Source organism: Mirounga leonina, unplaced genomic scaffold (genome assembly GCF_011800145.1).
Source record: "Mirounga leonina isolate KUSES-001 unplaced genomic scaffold, KU_Mleo_1.0 Mir_200, whole genome shotgun sequence".
NCBI lineage: Eukaryota > Metazoa > Chordata > Mammalia > Carnivora > Phocidae > Mirounga > Mirounga leonina.
Genome location: NW_023270503.1, coordinates 7,327,140 through 7,351,252, shown reverse-complemented (window position 1 = coordinate 7,351,252; position 24,113 = coordinate 7,327,140). Strand labels below are relative to the sequence as shown.

General features: G+C 42.2%; 1 protein-coding gene across 1 annotated transcript in view; it reads left to right on the top strand.

Moving 5' to 3' along the window:
• MYO1D (myosin ID) overlaps window positions 1-24,113 on the top strand; it is a 358,238-nt gene that overhangs the window by 197,237 nt on the left and 136,888 nt on the right. Inside the window, exons 17-19 of the mRNA XM_035027808.1 lie at window positions 12,179-12,402; window positions 17,975-18,119; window positions 18,654-18,758. Of these exons, the coding sequence (XP_034883699.1) occupies window positions 12,179-12,402; window positions 17,975-18,119; window positions 18,654-18,758 (474 nt within the window). The remainder of the gene's footprint in view (window positions 1-12,178; window positions 12,403-17,974; window positions 18,120-18,653; window positions 18,759-24,113) is intronic.

The following is a 24,113-nucleotide window of genomic DNA, read 5'->3' as shown; positions in this document are numbered from 1 at the left end:
TGATGAATATAATAGAAATAGCCCGTGTCCTCACAGAGCATATATTCTAATCAAAGAGTAGTAAAAAAAAAAATAAGCAAGTAAGTACAAATTGGATCATCTTCATTCTCAGTGTGGCTCCCCCTTGTGGTTGCAAGATGGCAGCTAACAATCTCAGCAACCACACTATTTTCTCTGGGGTCAAGGAAGGTCGGTCACTTTCAGAAGTCCTTGAACGTTTTCTCAGAAAGTGAGAAATTCCCTTCCTCAGAACCACCTGCCAAAATTCTTCTCATATTTTATTGGCCTAAACCAATAACCATGACCAGGAGATGGTAAAAGGCAAAATGCTAAGAAATCCTTGGAAAATGTAATAAAGGTTGACTTACTTCATATATAAAAAGCCCTTACAAATCATTATATAAAATTATGAATACATGATGGGTAAAAAAAAATATTTCACTAAAGAAAAAATTCAAATCGCTGGTGAGTTTTTAAAAAGTTGAGTAACACTCAAAGTACTTTCATCATAACAACAACATATCAGTTTCCTTCATTCTTTTTAACTGGTCACATGGTAGAGTTTGGAAATGGGAACTTTAACATATGGCAGCTGAAAACAACGGCAATTCTGTTTTTAGAACTTTGTCGTAAATCATTCATGTGCATGAATTTAGGTACAATGATATGACTAAAATGATATTTATAATTGCCAAAAAAGAAATAGGAAAAAACAAAAATATCTGATAGCAGGGTCTTGGTTAACTGAATTGTATGCATCTTTCTGGCCGAGTACTGTCAGGTCATTTAGAATTACATTATAGGAGAATATTTGATCACATGGAAAAATGTGCCTCGTGTCAAATAAGATCCATTGCAGAACATTTTATGATTATTATATGACCTCAGTTTTGTATAAAATATGTATTTAGTCATAAAAGAAAGTGAGTCTATTTGACTACCTAAAATTGAAAAAAGCAGAAAACAACTTCTGGATGGCAGTATACCATAAAGAGTATCAGAAGATCACTGGCATGCTGGGAAGAAATTTAAAACACCAGTGACAACAGGAGGATCCTTTTAATTTATAAAGAGCTCATATAAGTCAAAAAAGACCATTGGAAGAAAATGGGTCAAAAAGAATAGAAATACACAGTTTACAAAAAAGAATTACAAATGACTGATAAAAATATAAACTTATTTTTAAGATAGGTTCTAGGGGCGCCTGAGTGGCTCAGTCGGTTCAGCGACTGCCTTCGGCTCAGGTCATGATCCTGGAGTCCCGGGATCAAGTCCCGCATCGGGCTCCCTGCTCGGCAGGGAGTCTGCTTCTCCCTCTGACCCTCCCCCCTCTCATGTGCTCTCTCTTATTCTCTCTCTCTCAAATAAATAAATAAAATCTTTAAGAAAAAAAAAAAGATAGGTTCTAGAAAAGTTAGTTGAAAAATTAATCACATTCCTTTCGACATCCATTTTAAATCTGTTGTGACTTGCTTGGTATATAACTAAGAAACCTCACTTTTCAAATATTGTATTGCAAAAGATTTCTTGAAAAAGAAATAGATAGTAGGAGTTTTTAGTTTTACAAGTACAAGGTTATGTTTCTAGTAGGATTTTCAGTAATAAAGACAGAGCTATATGTGCAAATATAAAGCCTCAACCTCACTGAGCCAATCTAGCATTTTACTTTATCTAGATATTTCTCTAAACAGTAACATTTCTTTCTGTATTATTCTAGCGTGAGCTACTTATTAATTTGATCATATGTATTGCCCACTATTGTGATAAATCATGTGCTCAATACCATTGTAATTTTTTTTTGTAATTGAGTTATGACCAATAATGGTCTTCACAGTTCCTTAATCGTATTGTGTTCAACTTATGTAAACTTGAACTGTCAAAAAAGTGTCTGTCCTCATTAAGTGTACATTTTCATATCCTGCCATTCCCCCTTACACTAATTACAATCTAAGGATAATGAAAAGAGGAAGCCTATTAGATGTTTACCCTAAGTAATCCAGGGGACCTTGTCCAGAGTATTCCCTTCCCCCAAGAACCGTTTTCACCCAGTATCACTGTCCCGGGGAGCACTGGTAACTGATGGCATTCTGGGACACAGGGATACATCGAGGAGCACCATCTTCCATTGCCTACAACCAGAGCTAGGCTACTAGCAAGAGCTGTGAACCTTGATTGCATTCCTCTGTAGAAGCAGGGATCATAGGTCTGGAAAGTGATTGCTCTTTTAAAATACTTATGTTTAATGTATGTCAGGTGTCTAGCACAAAGCCTGGCACGTCATAGTGAAATAATGTGTTCTCTCCCTTCCCATAGGGGTAGTAATCAGAGGAAAATCTAAGATTGTGGTTGTCAGTTCCATATGCACTTTGAAATCACATTTTTAATTTTTTGCTCATCATCAGAAACTGTTTAATAGGATACTGGGGCTTGCTTTTATACGTTATCTAATGCAACATCCTTGCTCTTCAGGTGAAGAACTTGAAGCCTGCAAAATTTGATGGCAGCATTCCTTCAATAGTCCAAGGGGAATGCTGGCCTCTCCCTCCAGAGCAGGATTCTCTCTGCTCCACCCCTGGGCTGTGCTAGCCAGGGAGCTGTCCCTCCGCGCGGTGCTGGACTTCTTGAAACAGCCTCACTGTGGCTGAGGATTCCAGCTTTGGTACATGACCAGATCTTATTTTTAAGGGATTAGTTGGTAGTTGTTTTCCAGGTATCTCATAGGCATTTTGGGTTTTCTAGGCTATCATGGGTGTCTCCTCTTTTCCTCCATATTCCCTACAGACACTACATGTATAGTAGCAATTTGGGAAATTCTTGTAGAATGAACCAACAGTCAAAATGATGCTTATGCCAAAGTGGCCTATTTGGGGATCGCAAATTTTGACCCCCTTCCAAATGAGTGAGTAAACTGCGTACAAAGGATTCTATAGTCAAATACGTTTTTTAACTTCTGTTGAACAAAGTTAAAATAGTTTTATTTACATGAAACTTTTCAGAGCTTAATATGCTAAATGTGCATCATGAATCTCCCAAAAGGAATTGCAGTATGCAGCTTTCCCAAACTTACTGAAAATGGAGGCTCTTTCTCAGCATTTCAAAGGCCTTGTGTCCCAGAATTCACTTTTGGAACTCTATAGAAAAGAATGTTAGGATGTTACCTTTGGCAGGTCCTTTCAAATATGAATTATTATCTGAACTTTTGCATGATCTAGAGAACCATTCAAAATTGAGATCATTTGCAACCATCTGAAAGCAGAGGTGTACTGGGTTATTTTTTTAAGGAGTTATGCATGTTTTAGATGTTAGACATAAAGGAAGAAAAATCAGGGCATTTGTTATACAAGGTAAAAGCCCAACTTGTAACCTGACCAGGAGGTGAGCCCCCTCAGTATTAGACGGAGGTAGATTTGGGGGTGGAAAAGGCAGTACACGTCTTTAGACAAAGCTGGAACATGCCTAAGACGCCTCATTGGATCTGCTCCCATGCCCACATACTTGACCAAAACCCTATGGTTCTGTGTCAAAAAGCAGTTTTGAGATAGCCTTGACCTCAGAGATTTTGAAGGCGAGTTACCGATTTTGTACGTCCTCTTTCAAGAAAACAAAACCAAAGCAAAGAGAGCAGTCACTTCAGTATAGCACCAGTGTTTACCTTTGAACAAGGCTGAATCCTGAAAGGCTCATCAGAATTACTTAACCTGTTAGATGGAGTAATTTTATTTTTAATTGTTTTCAAAATAATCACATTTTGGGCTTTGATCGAGTTAATATTCAGCCAGTCTTCTGACAATAATTCACCAAGAGATTTAATTGCTTCTTGAAGTTACAGTTACAAGCAGGCTGTCAGACTGTGGAATCATCATAGTAAAGAAATGATTAACAGGCCACAGTTGTGTACCCTGAAGAACTGCTAGGCTACCTGTAGTCAGACCCACTGTGGACAAAGCCGTATGTAAAATGTATGAGTCCTCAATGAAAGTTCACAACTCAACTGACTCTGCAGGTTAGTCTATCAGACCAAGGTAAAACAGCTCAGGGATGATAAAGTACACTCCACCGGGCATACACCACCCTGTACATACTTAATTAAGTTCATCAGGATAGCTTATAATGATTAGACTCACACCTTTCTTTTTTTTTTTTTTTTAACATATGTTGTATTATTTGTTTCAGAGGTACAGAGCTGTGATTCAACAGTCTTGCACACTTAACAGCGCTCACCATAGCACATACCCTCCCCAATGTCTATCACCCCATCCCTCCCACCCCCCACCACTCCAGCAACCCTCAGTTTGTTTCCTGAGATTAGGAATTCCTCATATCAGTGAGGTCATATGATACATGTCTTTCTCTGTTTGACTTATTTTGCTCAGCATAACACCCTCCAGTTCCATCCATGTCGTTGCAAATGGCAAGATCTCATTCTTTTTGATGGCTGCATAATATTCCATTGTATATGTATACGACATCTTCTTTATCCATTCATCTGTCGATGGACATCTTGACTCTTTCCACAGTTTGGCTATTGTAGACTCACCCCTTTCTTTGGGGGTTTTTTGGTTTGGGGTTTTTTTGGGTTTTGTTTTTGTTTTTTGGTCTCTTTATTTTACTGGTTTTACATTTGTTTACTGACTAAAGATTTGGTTATTTCCTTCTTTCTTAATTCCCCCTCAGGTCCTCAAGATGCTATAATTTATCTATAAAACTGAGGAATTTTGTGTCTATATATATATGCTAAGAACCTACAAATCACATCCACTCAGTCTGATTTTCTTCTTGTCACATATTAACCTGCTATTCTGGCAAAAACATTGTACTGGCAGTTTATAAATAGTACTTCAGGTCTTCATTCATCTTACCCCTCGTAGAAATATTTGAGATGAAGAGGAATTACTTGGGAAGATTTTACTGTCTTTGAGTCTTTCTTTAAAGTAACCCCTAGAAGAAGCCAAACCTTCATTAATCAATCATGAAATATCCCAAATGGGATGCAGCCATCATATTCTACAGTAGTCCCCCCGCCTTATCCACAGGGGATACATTTCAGGACCCCCAGCTGATGCCTGAAACCACAGATGGTACTGAACCCTATACATACTGTGTTCTTCCTCATACATACGTATCTGTGATAAAGTTTAATTTATAAGAGTCACAGTAAGAGATTAACAACCATAACTAATAATAGAACAATTACAACAATTTATCATAAAAGTTATGTGAATGTGGACTCTCTTTCAAAATATCTTACTGTGCTGTACACACCCTTCTTCTTGTGATGAATAAAATGCCTACATGATGGGGGATAAAATGCCCATGTGATGAGATGAAGTGAACTGAATGACGTAGGTGCCATGACGTAGCATTAGGCTACCGTTGACTTTCTGACCATACCTCAAGAGGATCATCTGCTTCCAGACCATGGTTGACTGTGGGTAACTGAAAACACAGAAAGCAAAAGCATGGATAAGGAGGGGACTACTGTCATTTGATGGGGTATGTGGATAGATCTTATGGATTTTACAGTTCAGAGTTCAATGTGTTACCTCAATAAATTCTTATCTACCACAACTCCTTAACAGCCAGAAATTGTCAGAACTCTGCCAGAATAACTATCTGGGGAATATAAGTTTAGAAACAGGAAAGATGCTTCTCCCAGAAGTTGTCCCTAGGCATGGAGGGCCTGGCAAGCTGAAATTTTGAAGGGTTCTGGTGGTGGAACATCCAATTCAGAGCACCAGGGAACTGTTGAAGAACAGACCGAAAGGGCCAACCCCCTTGATGACTTAGATAACAAAAACAGAACAAAACACAGAGAACTAGAAACAAAGAAGGAAAGCTGACCTGTATTTCTTTCTGAGACTAAGCTGAAGATACATAATTGACCTACTTCTTAATAGAGCGCAACCTAGAATCCGACATCTTTTGCAAAATGAATCTTGTACTTTAATGACAGCCAGATGTTGCTTTGAACTGCCTGACCACTTAGGAAGTATGCACCAGAGGAAAACATGGTAGAATTAAGATGGCATTATAAAAACATCTGGTTAAACATGACAGATTGTGTTTATAGCCACTCCCTCTCAAAACCCCTAAATGAGCAGTAAGGGATAAAAACGGGAGAAACCCACAAGGACAAATAGAACCATAGGAGCAAACAGCAGACAAGAGGCATCAACGTAATTTTGGAAATAAGTGGATGTGCGGTAGTCCCCCAAGCAGGTGGAGAAAGCTGATATCTAAGTGCCTGCAGAGAAGGCAGACAGGCAAGCCAGTTTGCCCAACCACAGGGCTGTAGAAATTTCAGGAATGGGAAGGACCAGGCACCTGTGTAGGTAGGGATGAGGGGGAGAGCTGAAGGAGGTTGCTTGACAGTCTGTATAAAGAGCAAAACACAGGTCTCCTCCCAGACCCCACAAAGCCAGGTGACTGCCTCAGTCTCATTCTGGTAGAAGACAAGAAGCTTACTCTGAAGAAATACAACCAGAGAAGCTCTAGGCTTTAGGGGACACCAGGTACCGTGGAGGAGAGGGATTAGACATCATACTGAACCCAAGGAGAGGAAGTGAAAGTCTGGATACTAAAGATTCCCCCCAATGCTCCTCTGCTCAGAGTTCTGGGAGCAAAGAGGAAAAACACTGACATCCTGGGGTGCCCCACAGATGGTCCCCACCTAATTACCCTATGTAATGAAGCCCCCCCATTCCTAAAACACATACACAGAGCTTTCAAGTGGCATTCAGTAATAGACGGCCAAGGATCCCAGATTTGAGGAAGTCCTCTAGCACAAAAGGCTGAGACCAAGACAAAAGGGAGAAGAGGGGATTTAGAAGTAACATACAGGGGCGCCTGGGTGGCTCAGTCGGTTAAGCGTCTGCCTTCAGCTCAGGTCGTGATCCCCGGGTCCTGGGATCGAGCCCCGCGTCGGGCTCCCTGCTCAGCGGGAAGCCTGCTTCTCCCTCTCCCACTCCCTCTGCTTGTGTTCTCTCTCTCGCTGTGTCTCTCTCTGTCAAATAAATAAATAATATCTTTAAAAAAAAAAAAAGTAACATACAATGCGGGGAGCATTGTAAAACCATGATTCATCAGAGAGGAAGGATGAGATGTTGCTTTTGTTAAGAGCAGTGTGCTTTTATTTTTTTTAAAGAGTTTATTTATTTGACAGAGAGAGAGATAGCGAGAGCAGGAACACAAGCAGGGGGAGTGGGAGAGGGAGACGCAGGCTTCCTGCCAAGCAGGGAGCCCAGTGTGGGACTCGATCCCAGGATCCTGGGATCGTGACCTGAGCCGAAGGCAGACGCCTAACGACTGAGCCACCCAGGCGTCTGAGCAGTGTGCTTTTAAAAGAAATATTTGGGGGTGCCTGGGTGGCTTAGTCAATAAAGCATCTGACTTCAGCTCAGGTCATGATCTCGGGGTCCTGGGATCAAGTCCTGCATTGGGCTCCATGCTCAGCGGGGAGTCTGCTTCTCCCTCTCCCACTCCTTCTGCTGATCCCTCTGCCCTCCCTACTCATGCTCTCTCTTTCTCAAATAAATAAATAAAATCGAAGGAAGGAAGGAAAGGCAAAGGGATAGGGAAAGGGAAAGGAAAGGAATGGAATTTGGAGAACAAGGATGAGTCTTGAAAATGGAAAACATGACAGCCAAAATGAAAGATTCAGTATCGGGCTTGGAAGATGAAGGTGAAAACGTTCATTCATTCAGCAGATACGTTCAAGTGGCTGCTATGTCCTTGGCATTGTTCTAGATGGTGGAGTTTCATCAGTGAGTAAAAGAGACAAAGAGCCCTTGGCCTGCTGGAGCTGAAATGCCGCCAGAGGAGAGCATAAACAATGCAGTAGCGTGTGAGTTACATGCTGCGTTGTAGTATCAAGTGCTAGAGGCAGGAATAAAGCTAGAGCATGGCAAGGAGCACGGAGAGTGCCAGGTGGGGAAGATGGAAACAAGTTGAATTTTAAAGGGGATGGTCAGGGCCAGTCTCATTGGGAAGGGGACCACTGAGCAAGGACGCAGAGAGAGAGTGAAGAAGTTGGCCATGTGATATCTACCCGGCGGGAGATCATTCCAGGCAGAGGGAGCAGCCTGGAGTCCAGAAGGTAGCTGGAGTGAGCAGGGGAGGTGACTGCCCCAGAGAACGTGGGCCTTTGTAGGTTAGTGTGGGGGTTCTGGCTTTACTTAGGGAGATGAGAGCGGTGGCAAAGTTTGAAGCAGAGAAGTAACGTGAGCTGATTTTGGCCTTAAAAGGATCACTCTGGCCACTGTACTGGCAGAACTGACTACAGGGGTAAAGGTACACAAGAGAGAAATCGGACTCACTCAACAGGAAGGGTGTGCACACTGCTCTCTGATGGTCTCTTTTTGTAGCTCGGCTGTTCCCTCTGAGTCAGCCTCTCTGTTGGCCTCCGTTCTTTCTTCTTCCTAAGAAACGACTTGCAGGCCCTTTCCTCTGTCAGTCTACCCTCTGCTTTATGGCTCCTGCTTAACTTTCCCTCCCAGATCTCATTGTGTTGCCTTCAGTCTTCAGCATCCACTCTCTTGCGTCATATCCTAAAACATAATATCTGGTTGGTTCCTCTCATTTATTGATTGATTGATTGATTGATTGACTGACTGACTGACAGAGAGAGAGATAGCGAGAGCAAGAACACAAGCAGGGGGAGTGGGAGAGGGAGAAGCAGGCTTCCCGCTGAGCAGGGAGCCCGATGCGGGGCTCTATCCCAGGACCCTGGGATCATGACCTGAGCCGAAGGCAGACACTTTAACGACTGAGCCACCCAGGCGCCCTGGTTGGTTCCTCTTTAATGTTAATATTAAAATATTGTTTTATTTTGCTATTGAATATAACATTTAATTCTCTGTTTTCTGACATCCCATCATCAGGCAAAGTCCTCCACAGACAGACGCTTTATATGACTCTTGAAAAAACCAACAGTTTAAGCTGCTTTAAACAAAGAGGGAAGTGGAAAAATCAGTCTTATACCTTAAATTCCAACCTGCAGACCCTTGGTGGAAAAATCAACAACAATCCTCCCCTACACAGACTCACCAACTCATGGGAGCATATCTGTTTAAACCAAATATGCTTAGATTATAAGGAAAAAATACATGAATAATTTTTTGCATGCATTTTCCTCTGTAGTTTTTCAATGCTACTTTTTCTCTGATGTTAAAAAATTAAAGCCTAAGGGATATCTGACAAAGCTGATAATGTAACTGCAAGCTCACAGAAATTCCTTTCCCCCAAATTTGCTGAAGTTAACAAAAATGTAAAAATGACAAAGAACCCATGAACCCTGAAACCAAAAAAAAGAAAAATCGCAACTTCATACCATAAACTGAGAAGTGTCACCCAGAAAAAGAAAAATTGGACCAAATTGAACAAAGGTGCTAAAAAAATCAATATAGCCTTCAAAGAAAAGAATGGAACATGGAGACGTACAAGGAGGGAATTCTGAGACGTCTCATTGCTTTTGATGGTGTTGGCATCAAGTATAAAGATATGTCCGGGGGAAGGCCTGGAAGAGCCCACACCTCTCCTGGGAACCCTTTCTTCCATCAAGAAGACATTTTCCCTCAGGCAAGAAGAGTCAAGAAGGCTTACCATCTTTCCTGCCTCTGATATGTCAATAAGTGGGCAAGAAATAGGGGAAGCATCTGCTAGGAATAATATTAGAGCCGAATCAAGAAAAAGCTCCTCAAGACATGGAAAAAATATCTGTCCTCAACCAAACCAGAAGACTGTAAGATACCTATTAAGGAGGGAGCTTGATAGCAGCCACCTAAAGCCCCAGCTCTCTTTTCATTCCTCTTGAGCAATGGAGAGACCAGATAAAGCATATACATAATGGACATCTAGTCCCTATGATAGATGGAAGAATAAAATACCCAGTCCAACACTGTTTGGGGGCAGTTAGTAGGCTGAGAAAGAATGGCTCGCATTCATTAAAGAGTTTCCAGGGGTGTTTGAGTGGTTTAGTCGGTTAAGTGTCCAACTCTTGATTTTGGCTCAGGTTATGATCTCAGGGTCATGAGATCAAGCCCCACACTGGCTCTGCACTCAGAGTCTGCTTGAGATTCTCCCTCTCCCTCTCCCTCCCGCTCTTGTGTACTTGTGCATGCTCTCTCTCTCTCAGATAGGTAAATCTTTAAAACAAAAAGTTTCTGGAACACTTGGACACGTGACTGAGGCAAAAAAAAAAATCTGCCCATACAGGGGCGCCTGGGTGGCTCAGTCAGTTAAGCGTCCAACTCTTGATTTCAGCTCAGGTCATGCATGCATGCACATACTCTCTCTCAAATAAATGAATAAATCTTAAAAAAAAAAAAAAAAAGAAATCTTAAACATAAAAACCTGCTCCTTTAGAAGCCCTTACTTATGAAATGCTTTTTTCCCCCAAAATTACTGAAGAATTAAACCAAAAACATTTTAATGAGAAATTCTGTGAACACTCCTTGAAAATTAAGAATTGATTTTCTATACAGGTATGGCTCCAGGGAGTCTTAATTTCCTTTCTCTTCAAAAAAAAAAGAAAACAAACAGTATGAAACTTTACAAATCTGTTTTGTTTAAGAAATTGAATCACAGACTTTCACCCTGTAATTGTATTCTTTGGGTTTTTTCAAGATGCTAAAGAAGGGACCTTTATTTTAACACTTGGGTGGAGGCGTAACAGAGCCATCTGCATGATGGATTTGGCGACGGGGAAGAGAGCCATTTTGGCTAAAAAGGGTTGCTGTATGGATGCCACATGCAGAAACAAGTTTTCATTGCCTCACGGTCTTTATATATTCTGTTTATATGTGAGCACTAGGTTCCCATTGCAAACTGCTCACATGTCACACATTTCCCTTACATATCAAGGTTTTCCTTGACTCATTAGTTCCCCTTTGCGGTCCCTTGGTGACCTCTTCATGTGTCCCATGCAAACAGATCTATCCTTGTGGTGCAGCAGGTTGAAAAAAGGAGCACATCACAAGCCCGTGATGCCAGTTTAGGAGTCTGCTTAAAGAAACCCTAAAATGACGGGATAAAAGAGGCATTGTACCAGTTTTTCTGAGAAATTGGTGACACAGGTGGAGATTTAAGAGGAAATACAAGAAACCTGAGGGAGTCTGGAGCCCCCATACTGTGGGCTTTGAACTAGAGGTGGAAAATCTCGGTCTCGGGAGGCCAAAGACAGGGAGGGAGCTGAATACCAACAACCTGAGAATTGGACTGGTTATCTAAGTAGCCGCAGTAATATCAACTGGAACACGACGGTGGTGCATCCAAGGAGTTTGTTGAAGAAAGCAGTGCGAGTAGTTTGGGGTCTTGGAGATTTTAGTAGCAGAAAGGAACAGAAAGGGGTTTATGCTGGAAATATTGTAGAAGTAAGAGTAAGTTGTGGGGGTGGAGGACACGTACAGGGGAAGATCCAAGAATGAAGTGAAGATTATACCAAATTTCTTTTTACTTGAGAGATTGAGAAGTACAGGAATCTGGGCAAAGGATCCCGAAGGAAAAGTAGAAGTAAGTATCTCTGACTTTACCATGCACAGAGACGTTTATATATTGTCTGACTGATTTCTAAGCACTGAAAAAATGTAAACAAAGATTCATATGCTATCAGTCATCTGTTTTTCCCTTTCCCCAGGATTACATCTAAGTTTGGGGGAAATTTACCTAGCTCCTGGGGAGAGGGGCTGCACAGGCTGTGTATAAGTCCGTTTGTGAATCCAACGTGACGGTGCAGTAGTGACCAGTGGTGTAATCTGTGTAAAGCCAGGTTTCATTCGAGAACTGTAGATGTTGATGGCTCTTGGTTCTGCCTCATCTTGCTTTCTTTCCACATCCTTCAGATATTTCTGCAGAGACATGTGCATTTTGGCTTTCTTCTCTTCATGACCATACAGTTAAAACAGGACTCTGCTTCCGAGTCAGCACACAGCCCCGTGCACACCAGAACAGCCCAACCGCTGAGGCGAATGACAGCGTGACTCTTGGCGCCATCTGTTGGTGGCAGGCAGAATCAACGTGCTTTGTCTCTGCCTGATTTTGTGGACAGCGCGCAGTTCCCCCACTCTCCTCCCCCCGCCACCCCCTTGGTAGTTTCTAAGCAGAGGATCTTATACAATTGCAAAGTCATATGCCACTGACTCAGCCAGCAACACTTGTTCTTTTCTTTCTCTCTATTGTGAAGGTGTGGCGAGGCACGCTGGCCCGCATGCGCTACAAGAGAACCAAGGCAGCTCTGACAATTATCAGATATTACCGGCATTACAAAGTGAAATCGTACATTCATGAGGTTGCCAGACGCTTCCACGGCATCGAGACCATGAAGGACTACGGCAAGCACGTGAAGTGGCCAACCCCACCTAAAGTTCTCTGCCGTTTCGAGGAGGCCGTACAGGCCATTTTTAATAGGTAAGGAAGAGCCTGTTGGCATGAGCCGCATCTGTTTATGGGAGCACACGTAATGTATAAAGCCCCAGATCTGAGGCGGTGACATTGGCTCAGCTGTTTGCCACTACGACTTTTACCTCAGGTCTTCAGGTCTGTAGATTTCACTCTCAAGGGCCATCTGTTTATGTCTCAGAACAGTGGGACTTTATTTATTAACACATGGGACCGTGCATTTACTCTTCCTGTGGCGGCGGACAACAGTGCGCCACAAAGCCCGAATCACGCCACGGTTAGGACAAGCTGTTAGCCTGCCGTCTCTTTTATTAGCAAATAATAACTACATATTAAAATCACCACACGTAACTGAAACTGGAAAGTGTGTTAATCCTTTCAGGGCAGCACTTCTCTATCCTGGTTATGAAACCTACCAAAGAGTTTATGAGACATACCAACGCCCACGTCCTGCCTCCGGAAAGTCCTGTTTAACGGAACCCGGGAGTGGGGCCCAAACAAAAGTCCTTTCTAAAGTTTCCCAGGTGATTTTTTTTTTTAAGCTTTATTTATTTGAGAGAGAGAGACAGCACAAGCAGGAGGGGCAGAGGGAGAGGGAGAGATTCTCAAGCAGACTCCACACTGAGGGCAAAGCCCCGCACAGGGCTCAATCTCATGACCCCTAGATCACGACCTGAAGCCGAAACCAAGAGTTGGATGCTTAACCGACTGTGCCACCCAGGCGCCCCCCAGATGATTTTAAAGTGTGAGAGGGAAAACAATTGTTTTAGAGCAGGCTTTTTTTTTTAACATAAATAAATAAACACCCATGTAAAATCTGGTATCTTTCCAGCTGATCTCATTTTTTATAAACTAACTTGAATCTGAGTTTGTAGTTATTCACAGCCCCTTATCCCTCATTATTTGTGCTTGTTTGTTGCTGGTGTGCACCAGATACATTTAGCTGTGTCTTAGACACAGCCATCCAGTCACATAAACAAAGCTAACAGTTCTCAAATGTGGCCATTTGGCAGTGTGGTATTCCACAAAGAACACTATGAAATAATTGGCATACCGAATGCAAAAGAACTAATTTATAATTCTGTGCTAAATCAGATTTTATCTTCCTTTAGAGTTAGCTCTGTATAATTGGTGGTAGATATCAAAAGATAAATAAAAATGCATAGGAAGAAAATTCTTTAATATATACCCCATTTGCTTTTTGTAAAAACAAAAGAAACGATATCTCATAAAAAGAAAAGCTCAGTAAGGAATTATTGAAAGCAAAATTACCTCAGTTTTCAGATCTAATACTATAAATATTCATTGTAAATCCTGGCAGGCTTTTTTAATGCACAGGTAAGTGTTTTTCATGAATGTTATCATCTGTAACCTGAATTTTGACTTAATTTAAAAAGTAATTAAGGTATGCATGAATACACATGCTTATTATGGTTTTTTGTAAAGTGAAATAATATAGAAATATATGAGATATAAAATTGAAATCCTCCACACCTCCTCTTGTCTCCCCCGTTTTATTTCCTTGCCCTGAGATAATCACTCATTAACAGTTTGTATGCTTCTATGTCTGTGTCTGTGCATTTTCAAGCACACGCCCACATGTAAGAGACAGCATGATATAGTGGTTAAGAACACAGATCCTGGAGCCTGGGTTTATATTCTCTCTGCTGCTGCCTGGTTGTCTAACCTTGGGCACATTAGATAATCTCTTTGAGCCTCAGTTACCATATCTGTAAAAGGGCCATAACAGTAGTACCTGCTCGTAGGGTTGTTGGAAAGATTATGAGTAAATATATATGTAAAGCATTTCAGATTGTACCTGACACATAATAAACACTGTAGAAATGTTGGGTCATAGTAAGAATGTGTATGCATGCACAGTCACCAGTCACATATCATTTGGGCTCTTCTTCCTCTCTTTTTTACACATGCAGGCTTATAGGATGACTTGAAAATGTTTTGGAGACCTGTCCATGGCAATAAGGAAAGATCCATGTGGTACTTTTTTTTTTTTAAAGATTTTATTTATTTATTTGACAGAGACACAACGAGAGCAGGAACACAAGCAGAGGGAGTGGGAGAGGGAGAAGCAGGCTCCCCTGCCGAGCAGGGTGCCCGATGTGGGGCTCAATCCCAGGACCGTGGGATCATGACCTGAGCCGAAGGCAGACACTTAACCTACTGAGCCACCCAGGCGCCCCTCCATGTAGTACTTTTAATGGCCACAAGGAATTATTGATATTATTGATTTTGTTTGTATTGCACTGTGGCCTGTATAGTCTTCTTTTTAGATTTTGATGGTTTTATAGATGGCCTAGAATTGATGAATTTTTGCAAAATTCAGTTTATTCATTCAGCACATACTCATGCAAGGCTAGCTGTGTCGTGGGCACTGGCCTGGGTTCCAGGGATATGGTGACAGATAAGAAGATGGGAAGACAGTCCAGCCTTCTCAGGACTTCAGGTGTACGAGCATTTTGAAAATAATGCATCTGCTCCGCTTGCTGACTTTGCACGCACGTGTGCATACACACATATGCACACATGCGCACACGCACTCTGAATGAATCCTGCCAGTTGTGTTAATCTCATCCAAAGGCAAACTTTTTCTGTTAAGGGCCCGGTAGTAAATATCATAGGCTTTATGGGCTACATACGGTCTTTGTCACATACTTTGCTTTGTTTTGCTCTGGTTTTGTCAAACATGTAAAAAACTTCTTAGCTCGTGAGCAGCACAAAACCAGGCCATGGGCTGAACTTGGCACAGACTATGGTTTACCAACCTCCGATTTAGTCACTGTATCCTACTTAATTTATTCTTCACTTTTTTGATCTGTGGACTACTGAGAGAAGTGCACTAAAGGACTCCACTGTGATTGTGGGCTTTTGTTTTTTTGGTTTTTTTGGTTTTTCTAAAATCTCAACGTTAATCATGGTTAAGCTCGCTCCTATTCTTCCCAGTAATTCTTTTCCATTCTGGGAAGGCTGGGAGCCTTCCTCATGTTCATCTTTGTCCCCCTTTTCATGTTGTCGAGGCTGGTGATTTTTATGCCGCCATAAAAATGGTGTTGGGGGCTACAGGCGTTTATAGATGGTGGTTTTCTTGAGCAGGGTCAGAAGCCTGTGTGGCTCTCTCTGTGGTTATATAGGTCAGGTCCCAGATGCCCTGTGTGCCCCTGCAGTCTGGAGTCAGTCAGGTACAGACCTGGGCCACGGTGGGCAGTAAAGAAGGGACAGACGGACTGGGCACCTGGGCTGAAAACAGACCAGCAGACAGCAAAGACTGCCTCCCCCACTCCCAGGGAATAAAATTTGAGACCCAAGGACTAATTGGGGCAGTTGCTCACCAAGCCACTCAGTGTTGTGGGATGTATGTGCCTGTCACCAGTCACCTTGACGGTGACCACCAACTGCTTCCACCCTGTCATTCTTCCAGCGTCTTCTGGAATGACCTTAGGACAGCCTGTCCCATTGCAGTGTCAGTTGGCCACAGAAAGCAGAGAGGAGAATTTCTCCTGCTGAGCCTTTCCTATTTCCACAGCTGTTGGTTTTGTATCCTGCTACCTCTGACTTCTGATGCTCTCCCCCACAGCGGGGGTCCCCATCTCACCATGGGCAGGCATTCTTTGTGTGGAGAGATCCTTGCCACCAGCCCCAGCTGCCTCGGGCCCAAGCACTCTCCGGGCCATTTCTGCCAAAGGGGTTCCTCTCCTTTCACCAAGTGGCCACTCTTCCGGCGGCGTGGTCCAGTCTACTTCGAATCTCCAAGAAAGACTTCCTGTCTTGCAGTTCACCAACACTGTTCCGGTTCTCTAGGGCTGCTACAGAGCTTTTCCTTCTTTGTATATTTATTTGGTTATTTCGGTGGGAATTTCAGAGAGATAAACAAAACTTTAGGCTCAAGTCACCGTCTTAAGCCAGAATACACCTCAGGAAAATCTTAGATGGAAGCAGTCTCACGTTCTGGGTGCGTGCCGAGGGGAGAGAGCACCACCTCTCCATGTTAGGTGTGTCTCACCTCGTGCTCCGTGGAAGATCACTAGAGAACCACTGGCCTTGATGAGTGCATCTGCTGTAAAGAAGTTCTGGGTTTGTTTCCAGCCCCTGCTTCAGGCTCCTGTGGCAGAAAGGAGGACATGAGTGCAAGGAAGGCTAGGATGGCCCTCACAGAATAAAAGCCCTGTGCTTGCTTTTCTCCATCAGGAATAGATTCTTTTTAGTGTATGCTTTCAGTTACTTGGACCCAACAGTCTTGGGGTCATCTTTACATTCCCCCTTGTTCTCTAGCTCCCGTGTCTAATTCATCAGCAAATCTACTGGCGTGTCCTTCAAAACGCATCCAGGGCCAGCACCTGTCTCTGCCTTCACCACTCCCTACCCAATCCCAGCCACCGACCTCTCCCGCATGCATCACGGAAATAGCCTCCTCCCCGCTTCAGTCTCCTCCACTCGGCAATCGGAAAGCTCCTGTAGATCAGGAGTCAGGTCACGTCCCTTCCTTGTTCACAACCTCCCAGTGGCGTCTGGTCTCATCCAGAGGAAAGGCCAGAGTCCTTATAGTGGACTCTTTGGGTCTGCAGATCTGTCCCTGGGTCCCCATCTGGCCTCTCCTCCTGTGCCCCTCCCCTCCTGTTGCAGCCCCACCAGGCTCCTCCCTGGTCCTCCAACCCACCCAGCAAGCGCACACTTTAGAGCCCGTGCACCGCTCTGCTCTCTTCCTGGCGAGGACACTCTTGCTCAAATATCTGTGCACCTCCCTCACTTCCTGAAGGTTTCTGCTCCTATATCCTGATCAGTGGTGCCCCCCCGCCCAGACCTCCCTGTATAAATAACACCCACCCCCTGTTCCTGCCTGCCACCGCACTCCTGTCCTTTCCTTGCCTGATTTTCTCCATAGCACTGAGCACATCACACATACTGGTTGGTTTGTTGTCTGTCCCTGCTTCTAGAAGGTAAGCACCTAGCAGAAGGGACCTAGATCCATTTGTCCACTGCTGGGCCTCCACTGCCTAGAACAGCATCTGGAGTTTAGTTAAGTGCCTAGAAATGCTCAGTGAGTGCCTCAGTGTTGGATGAAAAAAGGACTTTCTGTGCCCTGACTATAAATGTTATGAGAAAAACCCATGTATCATGAAGTTCTAGTTGTTTTCAAAACACACAAATGACAAAGCAAGTTATACAAAAATCTTTGGGGGCGCCTGGGTGGCTCAGTCATTAAGCGTCTGCCTTCAGCTCAGGTCATGATCCCAGGGTCCTGGGATCGAGTCCCCGCATCGGGCTCCCTGCTCAGCGGGAGGCCTGCTTCTCCCTCTCCCACTCCCCCTGCTTGTGCTCCCTCTCTCGCTGTCTCTCTCTGTCAAATAAATAAATAAAATCTTTAAAAAAAAAAGATTAAAAAAACTTTGTCTAAAAAACTATGTGTATTTTAACAAGTTCTGTGTATATTTTAGAGACCTTTCTTTTTTTAGGATAGCATGCAAGTACTTTGGTTTAAATTCTGCTTAATGGCAGCCCAGTTACTTGGGGTCACGAATGGGATTGGGTTTCTAAATCCTAATACAATTCATTTATTCACTTACAGATGGAGAGCATCCCAGCTCATCAAGAGCCTGCCCGCTTCCGACCTGCCCCAGGTCAGGGCCAAGGTTGCAGCCATGGAAATGCTGAAAGGTCAAAGGGCTGACCTTGGGCTCCAGAGAGCCTGGGAGGGCAACTATCTTGCTTCGGTACGTGTGGGAGAACTAAGTGGAATCTACTCCTGCTCCCTTTACAAAGAAAAGGAAGAATTTTTCTCCACAACTTTGTGGAAAGAATGAGACACGTACAGAAACTAAACTTCTGTGGGCGATACTAAACTAAAAGATTTTGTTGCTTCTCACTGTGCAATGTTTGATGTTTCCCTTGCTTTACAAAGGGCTGTTTGTCACTCTGCACCATATGTAGTAGACATACTCCAAACCTAATTTTTGAACATTTGAACCTTCCCTTGCATAAATCAGCAGCTATTTTTAATTACCACCTTTATATTAATTATTCCCAGAGCTACATTTCATCTTCCCTCCCATTCCGTATTTTAAAATTTTATAGACCCTTTAGTGGCATAACACCCCTGCAGCAGCCCACCATCTGGGATGGGAGATAAAAGTATGTGTGTGAGACTATCTGAGCAGGGTTATAAAGCCAGGCCACTGAAAAATTGCCTTTTCATCCAAAATGCTAAGCAGACTCATTTCATCATGTTTCCTTTTTTTTTTTTTCAGAAGCCAGACACACCTCAGACCTCAGGCACTTTTGTCCCCGTTGCAAACGAACTGAAGCGGAAGGACAAATACATGAACATCCTCTTTTCCTGTCATGTCCGTAAGGTGAGGCAGGCTGGGGCAGACCCCCCGGGGAGGAAAAGGATGGATTCAGAGGACCTTACCATAGCTGTGACTGCAGTAAAACATGACAGTAGCTACAGTCCCAGCTCTACCGTCACTGAGCGCCCCCTGCCTGTGCTGGGGCGGGGGTGAGGTGGCTGAGGTGACTACGGCTTCAAGGGTAGGGTGTGGAGATTTTTGGTTTTAGGGGGGACCTCCCTGTGATCCAGGGTTGGTACTTTACTACATGCGTGTCTTTCACAGCAGGTACTGGTCTACCTTGTAGTTCATGGTCATTTCGTACCTCTTATATGGGTTTGATTACAATTTTAAAGGTGAGGAGGGAGGGAGGAAGAACATAGTCTAGAAAAGGGAAGACAGAGCTTTTGGGTGGTGGGGGAGGGCGAGTTATACATGCTGTGAATCTAGTTGTTTATCTGAGGCAAGATGTGTGTGAGGACTCTTATTTGCCTTCAGATAATGTCCGTGGGGCAAGTAAAGTATGGAAGTTGGAGAGGGGAAGGCAGGGGACATGGTTGACTTTTCAAAACTTTAAAATACTTCTTTTCACAAAATAGAGAGGAAATCGCAATAATTTTTAAAAAGCCTTTTACAAAAATTAGGCAAATAAATTTCAAAATATTAATGAAATGGGTGAATTTAAGAAAAATATTTCTGGGATGCCTGGGTGGCTCAGTTGGTTAAGCATCTGACTCTTAATTTTGACTCAGGTCGTGATCTCAGGGTCCTGGGATCAAGCCCCGCATTGGGCTCTACACTCAGTAGGGAGTCTGCTTGGGATTGTCTCTCTCCCTGTCCCTCTGCACCTCCTGCTCCTGTGCTCTGTCTCTCTCTCTCTCTAAGATAAATAGATAAATCTTAAAAAATATATTTCCTAGATTGACCCCAGAAGAAATATTGACATAAATATGCCAGTATCCAAAGGAGGAATGAAGAAAATGATCAAAGAGTTACCTCATAACAAAAGCCCAGGTGTGGGTGACTTGAGTTGTTTTGTTTCAAATCTTGAAAGAGTACACAATCACAGTATTATTCAGATCAAAATAATGAAGTATTATTTCTCAACTGTAAATTTGGCAAACTTTAAGATGTTGATAACCAGTGTTTGCACGAATTTAAGGAAACACTATTGATAAGATACAGTCCTTCTGAGTGAATAGTTTGGCAATAGCTATCAAAATTTTAAATGCCCAGACCACTTAATCTAGGAATTCCACAACTCAGGATTTATCCTATGATATATTCACACATACATCCAAAGATACAGTTTTGTACATTGTAATGGCCAAAAAACTGGAAAAAGATATGCACTAATATATGATGAGATTAATAAATGTGTTTGTGCACAGTAGAATACAGTGTATCTATAAAATGAACAAAAAGAGGATATATGTTAAAAAAAAAAAACTAAAAGGACAAAATCTATGAAATAATGGTTTTCGGTCACTGCACATCAAGATAAGAGAAACAGACAAGTGAGCCCTACAGTCAGCTGGTTTCCCTCCTTGAGAAACTTTCTAGTCTGTGGCATGAGTGGAGGAGCCCAGTGGAGCTTAGTGGACTCCCTTACAGAAACAAGAGAGCTGAGCTGGGAAACACCTGGGCAGGTAGAGTTTGCAGAGTAGAGTGCCAGAGAAGAGCGAGCTGCACAGAGGGACCTCTAGATAGCTTCAGGGGGTCCTCAGCACGTATTCGCCTGAGCACTGCTCAGCATGTGCGTGTGAGGAAACTACCCAAGGCTAGAGCAAGAACCACCCCAAAGGGTAGGCGGCAACAATGGCCAGTACTCACAAAGGGTTGCAGATAGTCCCTGCTCCCACCAGCCATTGGAAGACCTCATGATTCATGGGATACCGGGTAGAGTACGGACAGGAATCTTGGCCTTGGTCATGGGGAGGAATTAGCCCTTGACTAAACACTGCCCTAATCCCACCCAACAAATCCTAAAAACATGACCCAAAAGAATCAGACTGTTTCCAAGTAACCTAACAGTGTCCCAGAACAAAGCTCAAAACTATTCCTAAGAATACAAACTCACCAACACCCAAAAGATAAGAATCAGAATGTGTGACATTGGATCCAAAATTACCAGGCCTACAAAACAGCAAGAGACTCTAACTTATAATGAGAAGAAAAGTCAGTCATTCAAAATGATCCAGGACTGATGTAGATTATAGAATTAAAAGACAAGATCATTAAAATAATTGTTATGCATATGGCATATGTTATGGATAGAGGTGGAAAACACAGCTTCTGAGATTTTTTTTAATATACTTCATGAGATTAAAAGCAGTTTAGACGTTGCAGAAGAAAGATTAGTAAACTTGAAGAAAGAGCAATCAATCTACCTCGAATAAAACACACAGAGCAAAGGGGGGAAAGATGTCACCACCCTAAAAAAAGCGAAATACTAGGACCCTATGAGCCAGCGTCAAGTAGCCCAATACACGGGCACGTGGAGTCCCGAGAGGAGGGAAGAGAAGGGGGAAATGCAAAATATTTGAAAAAATAATGGCTGAAATTTTTCCAAATTCAATGAAAACTGCAAACTCTTAGACCCAAGAAACTCAACAAACCTCAAACACAAGAGACATGAAGCAAACCATACCAAGGCGCAAAATGATCAGATGGCTTAAACACAGCAGTAAAGAGAAAAAACCAAAAAAACAAAAAACAGAGGAGAAAGATGAGGATATATCAGATTTCTTGTCAGAAACAGGGCAAGCAAGAAGACAGTGGAGCAACAACTTTAAAACTTCTTTTACTGAAAGAAAAAAATAGCTGTCAACCTAGAACCTGCACCCAGCAAATATAGCTTTTAAAAACCAAAGTGAAATTAAGACTTCTTTGGGCATATCCAAAAATATGCACTACAGGAAATGCTAGAGAATGGCCTTCAGACAGAAGGAAAGTGATTCCAGATGGTAATGTGGGCATACACCAAGGAATGAGGAGCAAGGGGAATGGTGGCCTCATGTGTAAATACATAATATTTTTCTTACTATTTAAATCTCTCAGAAAGATAACTGAGTGTACACCAACACTCATAGCAGCATTCACAGTTAGTTAAAGGTGGAAACAACCCAAATGTCCATGGACGGATGAATAAAGAAAACGTGTATCAGGGGCACCTGGGTAGCTCAGTCAGTTAAAGCATCCGACTCTTGATTTCAGCTCAGGTTGTGAGCTTGGGGTCATGAGATGGAGCCCCCCATCAGGCTCTGTGCTAGGCGTGGAGCCTGCTTGGGATTCTCTAAAAAAAGGAAGAAAGAATACATGTATCCAGGTAATAGGATACTCTTCAGCATAAAGAGGAAGGAAATACATGCCTACAGCATGGATGACCTTGAAGATATTATCTAGGTGAATAAGACACAAAAAGACAAATGCTGTCTTAACGTGAAGTACTAGATGAGTCACATTAATAGAGAAAGAAAGTAGAATGTTGGTGACTGGGGCAGGTATTAAAACATTCTAAGGAAGAAGAGATCACCTCAATATAATATAGACTTTTTAACAAAACAGTGAGTAGCTTTAAAAAAAAAAATCAGAATGAAATAGGAAAGCTTGCTGATGGTTGGGTGGTTAACCAAGTGGAGTCTAATTCTGAACTGGCAGATCCAGAAACTCTTTTATAAGTGGATCTGGAGTTGATCAGATAATCAAGAGTGGCTTTTGTGGGCCAGAATCAGACATAAAACAGTACATGAACCACAATGTCAATTTGTGAATTTCACAAAGGAATATACCATGCTAATGAATTCTCATATCTACTCTCTAGGGTACTTCCTTTCTAGTATCAAGCTATGTGAGAAGTCAAATTAGTAATCAGAACAATCGAAAAGTGTTGAATGGTTTTGAGAATTACGTCATCTGCTTTAGAAAAGCCTGGTGTCTCTGATTCTGTCTTTCCAATGATGACAATTTGATGTCTGACAGCATGTCTCTCCCTGGATTCTGCTGGATAAAGGCTCAAAATTCTTAGTCATGCTCCTGCGTTTCTAAATTCAATAAAAAATAATATTTCTTCACACTATAGCTTAGATTTTTTTTTAATTTGAGTATAGTTGACACACAATGTTACATTAATTTTAAGTACAACATAGTGATTCAACAACTCTATACATTACACTGTGCTCACCAACTGTAGCTATAGCCAGTCACCATACTACACTGTTACAATATCATTGACTGTATTTCCTACGTTGTCCCTTTTATTCCCATGATGACTTCTTTCCATAACTGGAAGCCTGTTTCTCCCACACCCCTTTACTCATTTTGCCCATTCCCCTTACCCCCTTTCCCTCTGGCAACCTAGTTTGGGTTTTTTCTCTGTATTTACAGGTCCGATTCTGCTTTTTGTTTTTTTATTTATTTGTTGTTTTTTAAATTCCACATGTGAGTGAAATCATTGGTGGTTGTCTTTCTCAGTCTGACTTATTTCACTTCACATAATACCTTCTAGGTTCATCCATGTTGTTGCAAATGGCAAGATCTCATTGTTTTTATGGCTGTGTGATATTCTGTGTGTGTGTGTATATATATATACACCACATCTTCCTTATCTGTTTATCTATTGATGGACTCTTAGATTGCTTCCATATTTTGACTATTGTAAATAATATTACAGTAAACACAGGGGAGGGGTGCAAATATCTTTTTAAATTAGTATTCTCATTTCCTTTGGGTTAATACCCAGTAGTAGAATTATTGGATCATATGGTATTTCTATTTTTAATTTTTTGAGGCGTGTCCATACTGTTTTCCACAGTGGCTGCACCAAATTACATTCCCACAAACAGTGCATGAGGGTAACTTTTTCCCCACATCCTTGCCAGTACTTGTTTTTTCTTGTCTTTGATTCTAACCATTCTGACAGGTGTAAGGTCATTGCAGTTCTGATTTGCATTTCCCTGATGATGAGTAATGTTGAGCATCTTTTCATGAGCCTGTTGGCCATCAACACATCTTTGGGAAAATGTCTGTTCAGGTCCTCTGCCCATTTTTCAATCAGATTGTTTGGGGTTTTTGGTATTGAGTTTAGATAATGTCTTTTATAGAAATTTTTCAATCCCAAGCATGTGCCAAGGTAAACTTAATATAATTTCAGTAAAGCCCTCTTCTTTATGCCTTGATTCTTTTTTTTAATTTTTTATTGTTATGTTAATCACCATACATTACATCATTAGTTTTTGATGTAGTGTTCCATGATTCATTGTTTGTGCATAACACCCAGTGCTCCATGCAGAATGTGCCCTCTTTAATACCCATCACCAGGCTAACCCATCTTCCCACCCCCCTCCCCTCTAGAACCCTCAGTTTGTTTTTCAGAGTCCA